Source organism: Drosophila santomea, chromosome 2L (assembly GCF_016746245.2).
Source record: "Drosophila santomea strain STO CAGO 1482 chromosome 2L, Prin_Dsan_1.1, whole genome shotgun sequence".
NCBI lineage: Eukaryota > Metazoa > Arthropoda > Insecta > Diptera > Drosophilidae > Drosophila > Drosophila santomea.
In genome coordinates, this window is record NC_053016.2 from 12,264,152 (window position 1) to 12,274,181 (window position 10,030).

At 45.2% G+C, this 10,030-nt stretch overlaps 5 protein-coding genes across 6 annotated transcripts; 4 read left to right on the forward strand and 1 right to left on the reverse strand.

The window, feature by feature from the left end:
- Positions 1–7: 7 nt before the first annotated feature.
- Positions 8–1,094, forward strand: LOC120457825. Its single transcript, XM_039645325.2, has 2 exons — positions 8–617; positions 677–1,094. Exons 1-2 carry the CDS (start codon positions 139–141, stop codon positions 915–917), a joined length of 720 nt encoding a protein of 239 aa, XP_039501259.1. The 5' UTR covers positions 8–138; the 3' UTR covers positions 918–1,094.
- Positions 966–3,417, reverse strand: LOC120457798 (alpha-(1,3)-fucosyltransferase B). Of its 2 annotated transcripts, XM_039645305.2 has the most exons (5): positions 3,064–3,417; positions 2,418–2,824; positions 1,766–1,943; positions 1,168–1,704; positions 966–1,109 (listed from the first exon to the last, which is right to left on the reverse strand). In XM_039645305.2, exons 1-4 carry the CDS (start codon positions 3,295–3,297, stop codon positions 1,189–1,191), a joined length of 1,335 nt encoding a protein of 444 aa, XP_039501239.1. In that variant the 5' UTR covers positions 3,298–3,417; the 3' UTR covers positions 966–1,109; positions 1,168–1,188. The 2 variants fall into 2 exon arrangements, with proteins under 2 accessions (XP_039501239.1, XP_039501232.1); XM_039645298.2 differs by lacking the exon at positions 966–1,109 and having other exon boundaries at positions 1,119–1,704.
- Positions 3,418–3,790: 373 nt separating this feature from the next.
- Positions 3,791–7,649, forward strand: LOC120443790 (vacuolar protein sorting-associated protein 54). Its single transcript, XM_039623117.2, has 2 exons — positions 3,791–4,281; positions 4,722–7,649. The coding sequence occupies exons 1-2, from the start codon at positions 4,094–4,096 to the stop codon at positions 7,354–7,356; spliced, it is 2,823 nt and encodes a 940-aa protein (XP_039479051.1). The 5' UTR covers positions 3,791–4,093; the 3' UTR covers positions 7,357–7,649.
- A 308-nt stretch (positions 7,650–7,957) lies between these two features.
- LOC120443792 (cytoplasmic dynein 2 light intermediate chain 1) lies at positions 7,958–9,405 on the forward strand. The gene is made up of 2 exons (XM_039623120.2): positions 7,958–8,197; positions 8,468–9,405. The coding sequence occupies exons 1-2, from the start codon at positions 7,994–7,996 to the stop codon at positions 9,368–9,370; spliced, it is 1,107 nt and encodes a 368-aa protein (XP_039479054.1). The 5' UTR covers positions 7,958–7,993; the 3' UTR covers positions 9,371–9,405.
- An 11-nt stretch (positions 9,406–9,416) lies between these two features.
- LOC120443794 (40S ribosomal protein S28) lies at positions 9,417–9,918 on the forward strand. Its single transcript, XM_039623124.2, has one exon. The coding sequence runs from the start codon at positions 9,548–9,550 to the stop codon at positions 9,776–9,778; it is 231 nt and encodes a 76-aa protein (XP_039479058.1). The 5' UTR covers positions 9,417–9,547; the 3' UTR covers positions 9,779–9,918.
- Positions 9,919–10,030: the final 112 nt, after the last annotated feature.

Sequence of the window (10,030 nt, forward strand, 5' to 3'; positions counted from 1 at the left end):
TCTTGTTTAATCTAGCAACCATTTACAAATATTTCTTATCCAGACTTTTATAAAGTTTCAGTGTAAGGAGTAGAACTAAAAACTAGCAAAATTCTCGTTACTCACTCACTTTTTTTATTGGTTTAAAATTAGCAAAATATGTATTTAACGATGCCGAATTACACGACTCCATATAGAAATCGCTGCATTGGCTGTGGCGCCGAAGAACCAGTACGTTCCATTCAGGGCTGCCAATTCAAAGTTCCCCAAATCAAGGACCTGAACAAGCCGCACTCCTGTGGCTTGGAGGATTTCCCTTCTGAAAAATTGAGCTCCAAAAAAGCAATGGGATGCCATAGTCACCGTCAATCAAAAAAGCACAGGAATAGTTATCGAAGAAAGCTAAACAATGGCTTGAAATGGTCACCAATATGTACAAAAAAACGAGCCAATCCAGATGTAGTGCATTTGCGTCAACCGAAACAAAAATCGGTGATGTCTTCAGAGCCCTTCTATAAGGCGGTCATTTTAAGAGAGATGATTAGGTTGGGAAGACAACCGAATCGAAAGTTCGAAAAGGCTGCAAGAAATGCGCAGCCTATTAATGAGATGAATTATGACAGTGATACTCTGCAGGAGTAAGTAAATTACTAGCAACATAATGCAATTAAAACATATGACAAACCTTAAATCCTAGGCAAGTGCCGTATGATATTGAAACTGCAGAAGCATGCAAGCCTTGCATAGTAGAGATGAAAGAAGTCTCAGCGTCGCCTTCTTTTGAGAACAACGTTCAAATGCGTAGAGACAACAATTCCAAAGAATTTAAAATCTTAAATTCGACAAATTGCTCCACACCATTTGAATCGTTTGCAATGGATGCAGGTGAAAGAGGAACACCTGGCCATAACTTTTTAGAAAAGCCAATGGAAATTTAAGTGCAGTGCGATGGCTTGAGGACTCGTATAAATAAAATAAGCAACACATATATGCAAAATATTTATTCAGCTATGGTATTTATGTTTTGTACAAGAGATTTAGTAGGTTTCCATTGAATATGTACAGTATAATAAAGACCTGATTGAGGTATATTTATGTTTAATTTACATTCTAAATGCCAGAAATGACAGCTAATTGTAAATAGTTTTATGTAAATATATTATCACATGGTAAAATCAGTATGCTTACAGCCTGAGCGTTGTTAACTTGTTAAATGTTGGAACTATTATTACAGTTGTTTGCCTCTATTCTCCGATTAAGCTCGGCATCAAACTCAGCATCATTGAAGCGGAGGTTTCGGCGAAAGAATTCATCAAGTATCTTGGCTTGGCACTGGCCCACCTCCATCATGGATCGCCAATCGGCGACATTCGATGGAATTTCCTGACCCTCCAGCCGAGCGTACACTGGTTCCAGGGGACAGTTGTAATGACGCGAGTCGGCCTTCCCGTTCCTGGCAGTGTTGATTACATGGTAGCACACAGCACACTCAAACTTTTCAAAGAGTGATGCTCCCGGAGAAGAATCGCCCATGTGATACTGGCGCGTGACAAGGTTGTGGAGTAGCTTTTTGTTGGAAATGGGCTTGCGATGATTTAGTTTGTGTTGGCGATACGAATCGTACAGCTGTTGGTCATCCGCCACCTTATTCAGATATTCCACCAATTCCTGAGGATTTGTAAAGTCGTTTACAAAAATGGCAGATTTATTATTTGGCTGCCAGTCCTGCAACATTTATAGGAAGTAATTAGGAATGGTGGAAGGTTTATTTGAAGTATCGACTTACTTTTATTGTGGGTGAGCCAAAGTATATAGGAATTACACCCATTATCAAAGGACGCCAAAACTTTTCGGTGATATAATCGGGACAGGCAGCGTTCTCAATGGCAATCATGAACTTGTATTCAGACAGGAAACGCAGCAACTCCGGCGAATAGAGATTATTCAAGTAATCCTTCTGCAAGCTGGAACGAAACCAAAAGACATTAAATGTGTATTTTACGCTCTCCTTTGCAGTTTAGATATTAGTTTTTTTCAGTTCGTCGTGACGTAGTGCATCTGCACTTTTCACTGCTATCCTGGTCAGAACCATCTTTTGGACTATTTTGAAACTCGGTGATTGAATCGTCATCACTGTAAAATGGGTCTTCTAGATTTTCATGATTTCCCTGATGGCAGCAGCAGTTTCTGGGTGCAATTCGTTGATTAGAAACATTTTCCATTTGAGGATTGCAATGGCGACATGGCAACGAGCCGTACAACTGCACCCAGCACTCTGAACAACAGATCTTGGGAAGCTCGGCGGCTCTTGGTGATGTCATGATGATAATGGAATTTTAAAGACGATGGTGTTTTACGTGATGTAGGACGTGTGATTGTTATGCGTGAGTATAATGTATTGGATGACAAATGGGTCACAAATGGAGTAGCCTACTTGCCTCTCTGGCAGATCTTTGTTACGTAGGCAGCTGCCGAAGGAATCGATCGGATGATGCTTCATTAGAGCTTTTACATAGTCCTCCCTTCCAGACATCGTATCGCAGTCGCTTTGGAGGAACACCACCGATGTCGGTGGACGGTAACCGAACCTCGACTTGCCGGCGAACGAAACGAAGTAATCCTTCGAGGTGAGCGCCGCGCCACTGGGCAAGTACTGCGTAGTCAGCGGCATGTTGCTGTAGCGGCTAAAAGTGGACGTGAAGTGGAAGTGGCGAAGGAACTCTTCATTGGATACAAAGGGTGTGTTTCTTGGTGACTCTTCATGGAGCAGCGCCCACACTTGGTGCTTGGGCCGAGGCAAGGGAAAGTCGCCCGTCTTTATATTTGAGCCGTAAAACAATACGCCCTGTGAAAATGTAAGAGGTATTATGTTATTCTCATATCATTGTAAAATCTACAATTAGCTATATTACAGAGCCAATTTAATTTATGAAATAGTTCTAAGCTATGTTTTTACATTAATTAGTGCAGCAGTGGAACGGCATCTCAAATGTAAGCTCTATATTATTACTCATAATCCAACTCTTATCAAGTTTGCCGGATGTGAAAAATAAGAATTTCGACTCTTTGGGATTAGAAACGAACCCGGGCCATCGGAAGGCGACTGCGCCTGTTGGTGATGCGGCATGTGTGAATACCGCACTGGCGCTGCTCGTCTTGTGTCCAGGACATGTGCTTGGACCACCAGACCAGCTCCACAGGACTGCTGGACTTGCTGTTGTCGTAGTTCGTGAGTTTTTCGGAGCAAAAGTACAAAACGGTCGCCCAAACCAGAAGCAGCGCAACCAGTGCAATCCCATAACGTCGTGCCAGTCGCATGATTATCCTTGAAGATTCCACTTGCTAGATAATCTAAACTATTCCTGCACCTCTGCGAAAATATTCAAAAAGCCGGTGCGCCGCAATTTCGCACGAACGGCTCAATTTCGACTGTCAGTCGTCAGCTGATTTTTGCCCAGCCGCAGTGTTGGGAAAAGTGTGTATTTCGAAGGCACACTTACACGACGCAATAAGATGCCTGAAAATTATATGAAAAATATTAAAATTTGCATTTCAAAATTAAAACTCTCATGCTAGTAATTATAAAGTTATTCTAAAATAAATCAAAATTTGTACGCAATTTTTTAAATATATCTCAACATACATGCTTAAATAAATATTTGATATTCCTATTTTAGATAACAAATCTTTTTTATCAAATAAACTACATATGTAAGTAGTTATAAGTAATGAATTTCTTTTTTGAATTTTAATAGAGCATCTGGCAACGAACGTGTTTGATCGTTTCCAGCCCTCGCCAGCTGCCATCCAGACCGCCGTCGTTTTTCAACACTACACTTCGTCATAATATTGTTCCACTTACAATTGCTCAATTAAGCGACCGCAGAAGCAACAGAAACACCCAGAAATCCGACGAAATGCGCCCATTCCAAGGCCTGTGAGCAGCGAACAAAAGTGGACTTATTGCGGAGCGACCAAAATGCAACATCTGGCGAGAACGGCAGACGAGCGAAGGTAGAAAACAAACATTGACATAACACGTCAACGGTTGGGAGCAGGTGAACCCACCGGAGGAAACCATACGGCGCGGCACTCTAAGCGCAGAGCATGTGTTATGGCCACGACAAGATCCGCCGGAGGTGCCGCCACGTCCGTTGATTCTGGACCGGCAGCAGCGAACTCGGCTATCAGAAAGCTATCGACGGCCAGTGGCGGTGGAATCGCCGGAGGAGTGGCGCCCAGCTGGCAGAGCTGCTACTACTGCACCCGGGAGCAGTTCAAGAGCATCAGCGACTTTGTCAAGTGAGTGGCCTCGAAATCTTACCATATAATGGAACCTTTATGAGTAGCCTTACGTGTCAATACCATTTTTATCTCAACTTGATATGTACGCACGAGTTGAAATGATAAATGGCAGGTAAAATGCACAGGCAACAGGTAGAAATATTTAAACTTGTATAGCTACAGTCGAACTCACGAAACGAGAAGTCTTATTTGTTGATGTTTTACCCCATTTTGTAAGTAAGTTAATTCTAATTAAAAACCGTAAGAACTCTGTGATTTCGAAGCTTTTCATTCCCAAGTATAATTTCCGTATTTTGAATTGGAAACTTACTATATAACTTATTTCTATCTAAACATGTTAGTGCTAAAGGTAATTGAATGTGTTGCAAATTCAATTGGAATTCGTTACTCATATCTAATGAAGCTGTTTTAACAAATGCTCTTATTACATATTACAGTCACCTGCGAAGTCGTCACTGCACCCGAGAAGGTGGCTCATTCGTGTGCCGCTATGGCTTCAATGGAGTATGCGCCTCGCTTCCACTGGACGGAGTCTCAGATCGCGACTACGACGCCCATGTCGCCAAATACCATGTCAACCAGCACACGCGCGAGATGCCTCCCGAATGGGGTGTGTACTCGGCGGCCCAAAACCTGCCAGCGGTGCTCAACGATCCCTCGCGAGGAAAGCAGAGCAACCTGTTCACCAAGAAGTGGGGCGAGCATTTTGTGGAACGGAGTCATGTGCCACCATCGCCCCGATTGCCAGATATAACCCATGCTGATTTCTCCGTATATCTGGGCAGCATAGGGAAGCGATATCGTTGGCATGAGCGCCGGCAGCAGCAACTGGAGCGTGATAAGCCGCTGGAGAATGGAGCACAAGGAGCACCGGGACCGGGAAGTGGTGGTCAGACACCCACACATTTGAGTTCGGTGCCCGAAATCTTTCTAAAGTCGCAGCTGCAGCTTCATCACCCGGCTACCTTCAAGCAGGTATTTCCTAATTACATGCAAACATCGGCTTCCAGTCCGGAAAGTCATCAGCAAACTGGCCGTCAGCTGCAGGAACAGCTGAGTCATTACCTGGACATGGTGGAAGTTAAAATAGCGCAACAGGTATCGCAGAAATCGGCTGCGTTCTTTCATGCGATGACCACGCAGCATGCTATCTTGGCTGAGATGGAACAGGCGGCAGACCAAGTGCGTCAGTTGAGGGCAGCACTGGCCGAGCTCCACAGCCACTCGGTTGTCGACAGCTTCAAAGTGCTGCTTTTCGCCCAAAGAAGACAGCACTATAACCTCACACTAGACAAACTCCGACTGATGGCCACCGTACACAAGACGCAACCGATGCTGCAGCTCCTACTGGGCACCCAGGACTATGTGGCCGCCTTGGATTTGATTGGCACCACCCAGGAGATACTTTCCGCCGAACTCCTTGGCATTCACTGCTTCAAGCACCTGCCTATGCAGCTCAGTGAAATGGAGAAGCTTATTGACAAAATGCTGACCACAGAATTCGAGCGCTATGCTGCCGCCGATCTAAATCGACCGCTAACGGATGCTCTCCGGGAAACCGACAGCGTTTGTGCCGAGGAAGATAAACTGGTAGCTATTGTGATGGGGCTGCTGCGCAAGCAGAATTTCTCCTTCGTCCAGGCTTACCAACAAGAAGCCATTGCCACCATTCGAGCGATCATAAAACAGTTGCTGATTGAGGTTTTGGCGCGGAGTGACAGCGATCAGGAGATCAGTTTAACGGGTCACGGAGAGCAAGCTTTAGAGCTCACCCTTCCCGAATGGATTGCTCTGCTTCAACGTTCCAGCCAAGCCTTGGTTTCCATTCTCGAAAGAATTAAAACTGTAGTCGGTATCATGCAGCAAACAGCGGACGCAGCTGTGGGCGCCCAGGATGCAGTGAATCTGATAGATTCAGAAGCCTTTTTAAGTCCGGGACACCATGAGCAACTAAAAAACCAATTGCAACAACTCCTTCAAGCCGTCTGCCATTACTGCCATGAGCGTTGTGCCAACATTGTTTCCCCTCAGAGCCTGGAAAGGAGCTCAGCTAGTGAGCAAGAGCTTTTACAACTGTCTGAGATTGTGGATCAGTTTGGCGAGACAACAAGGAGCATTTGTGGAGTGGCCAGTGTGCCTCTCCAGCTGGCCCTAAAAGTGCAGGCCTCGCGATACGCTCAACGATTCCATTCCGAACGAAAGCAAAAGTTGTCCTTACTTCTGGATCAGGAGCGCTGGCGCCAAGTAGACATTCCCCACGAGTTTCAAAGGATAATCGAACGTATGGCCGCCGGGGACTATGCCAAACCGGAGATGGGCAATCTAATAAGCAATGGAGCAGGCAATCCCGTGCTCCTGGTGGAAGGAAAACAACCGTACACATTGGTCAGCGCTTCGCTTATGCTCATCCGAATGTTGTATGAGTACGGATGTAGTGCTCATCGGTTGCCACTGTTAGCCAGCTATCATGCCAGGAATGTGGTAGACCTGCTGCGCTGCTTTAACTCGAGAAGCTGCCAACTGATCATCGGAGCAGGGGCAATGCGAGTGGCTGGCCTGAAAACCATTACGAGCACCAACCTGGCTTTGGTTTCCCGAGCACTGCAACTAGTCCTTTGGCTTCTGCCCAAGCTAAAGGAGCATTTCCAAGCGATGAGTGGATACGAGACCATCGAACGGGACTACCAGGGTCACATCAAGGAGATCGAGAACAAGATACACGGAATTGTATCCGAAAGATTGGCAGCTCAACTGGATGCCTGGGAAGCGCGACCACCTATACCTTCCCAGACGTTCCGTCACATCTCGCGTCACCTGGTGAAACTACACGAGGCCATCGCCGGAGTGCTGCCGGAGGCACAGATACACGAAATCTACGGCGTTGTCCATCGAAACTTCAAGGACAAGCTGCGGGAACAACTGCTCAAGTTGAATGTGAACAACAATGGGGGACCGCAGCACGGGGTGGTGACATCAGAGCTGACCTTCTACATGGAGACGCTGCGCACACTGAAAGCCCTGCCCGCCGAGCAGCTAGACAACGGGATTCTGGAGGAGATCTGGCTCTACTGAGCAGTATTCCGAAGTATTCCACATGGTTGCCGCGGCATTCCTCCGACCGCCCAGCCGCGTTCGTCTTCATTGTTTGTTATCCTTGTTTTATTTATACAATATCGATTGTCGCGTCCATTCTGTCCATTTTGTTTGCCACTGTACATTGCTTGTACTTTTATGTTCCAACCTTTAGCAAAAGCAAATTCGTAATGCATCTCTTTTGTTGCGCACTTTTTACACTTAAGCTTAAAGTCAATGAAAAGGCTTATGATTAAAGAATAGAAAATAATCAAAAAGATTGTAATGCGTACAAATCAATGGCGGGACAAGTTCCACTAGTTCCTTTTCTTAGTATTATTCTGTTTTCGATTTAAAGAATAAGAAGTACTAGCAAGTACATATTGAGAAAAGCGTTTTTTACGGAAAAAAATATTTTGAAAAATTGTTAAGAATCATATTATTTAAATGCTTAACTAAATCCGATGGCAACCAATAAACAAAAGAAATCATTTATTACAAATATTTAAATTTATTTAAGCAACTAACGACGAATCTAACGGTCGGTATAGAGTTGCGAGACTGTCGCAGTTGCCAGTGGCAACGGTTTGAAATGCACAACAAACCGCAGTAGTTTAGTTTATTCCCTTTTCCTGCGATGCGCTTGCCGCAAATCTTGCACAGTCTGCACAAGCGTCTTCAAAAAATGTTCGAAAAGAGAACCGAGGGCGGCGAGAGTGCCACGCCCAGCATTCAGGACATCGCCGGTCGACTGGCGGAGGAGCAGCAGCGCCTTCGCCAACTGGAGGCCACAACGGCGCCCAAGGAGCGTACGCTTCTTGTCTTGGGAAGCAAGTGTGTGGTAAGTCCAATATAATCGAAATTGAAATCAGATTCTAAAAACGGTATTGCTATACATATAGTAACTGCACTATACATATTTTAACTATGCACCTTTCCTAAAACTTCTGACTGAATTTAATACACGTGTTAAGACCGATAGAGAAAAATAGTTACATACATATGTTCAATCGATATAAACTGATTTCATATTAGCTATAACACCAAAAACACATAAACTATATAGAAATTTTACGATTTCTAATATCTTATGCTAATATTCATACTTTAGGGCAAGACGACGGCCATCAATAAGTTCTTTGATCGCGAGGAACATGCAACGCGTCCAACTCTGGCACTGGAGTACAGCTTTGGTCGAAGGACTGGCAGCGGCAAGTCGCCGCAGGTGATGAATGTTTGGGAGCTGGGCTCCCTGGACAATGCCGAGCAATTGCTGGAAGTACCCATGCGCACACATGGACTGCAGCAACTAGCCGTCATCATAATGCTGGATCTGTCGCAGCCGCAGCGATTTTGGACGGATTTGGAGTGTGCCTACAAGGGACTGCGGGATACGGCGCAGCAGATGATGGAGAAGGTAGCGCCGGAGCTCAGGGAAATCCTCGAGCAGCGAACAATGGAGCGAGTGGGTCAGCGAAACAAAGAGGTGGAGAAACTAGACCCACTGCCCTTTCCAGTGGTTATTGTCGGTGGAAAGTACGATGTGTTCTCTGGCTTCGATCCTGCTGTCAGAAAGCACACCTGTCGCTGCTTGCGATCGATGGCTCACCTGATAGGTGGCGCATTGCTGTTCTACTCCCAGAAGATGCCCAAGCTGGCCAAGGTCCTGAGGGACACCATTAGCCACATGGGTTTTGGCAGTCCTGCCCATCCATTCCGCTCCCATGTCGTGGACTTCAATGAACCACTGTGCATTTGGTTTGGAGCGGACAGTTGGTCGAAAATTGGCGATACTGGCACCCAAAGTGTGGAACGAATTGGAGCCACATTCGGGGTGGAAGTACCGCAGCTGCAACTGGAGAAGCAGAAGTTGCAGGAAACCCTCGATCCGTCCAAGGATCCTGGCTTCAAGGAGTCCCTCATCGATGAGATGCGATCGCAGAAGAACGAAGAACTCGCTGGACTAATGAGGGATGTCCTGCTCCGCGGAAAGTTCGAAAGTGTTCAAACTTAATAAGCTGCTGGCAGTAAGCAATGATGTGTACCTCAAAGTATTATAACTTATCTAAAATAAAACTTTCATTAGATATGGTATTTTAGATTTTGAGAAATCTTGGTATATAGCGTCATGCGGTAGTTTTAGATCTAAAAGTTTAAATTCAAGAAACTCAGCATACGATTTACTCAAAAAATGTCGCAACCTGTCGCGTCCAAGGCTCGTGTCATAAAGATCCTCAACCGGATTGGAGCCCGTGGCATTCTAACCGAAGTCCGGGTGCAGCTGATCGATCAGCCCAAGATGCAATTCATGCGCACAGTCAAGGGACCCGTGCACCTGGGAGATATCGTGGATTTCGAGGACACAGAGTTATCCTGGCCATCTTCGAGCAAGAGCAACAGCAACTTCGGAGATATTTGCTAAATATTCGCAAAGATCTTTGGTACTAATCAAAAAATTGGCAAATCCACGTTAAAAGAAAAAGGCTGATCCCTTTTCTCCTACGTAAAATCTAAAAGATTTACGTAATTAAATTAAAGAAAGTATTTTCGGTTAGTTTTAAATGTTTGTTCTTGTTATTATTATTTTTACCAGTAAACTTCAAATTAAGGGTAGCACCACTGCACAGGGTGGCAACGCCATGTCAGGGATGCAGGACAGCCCACTGTCAGTCAC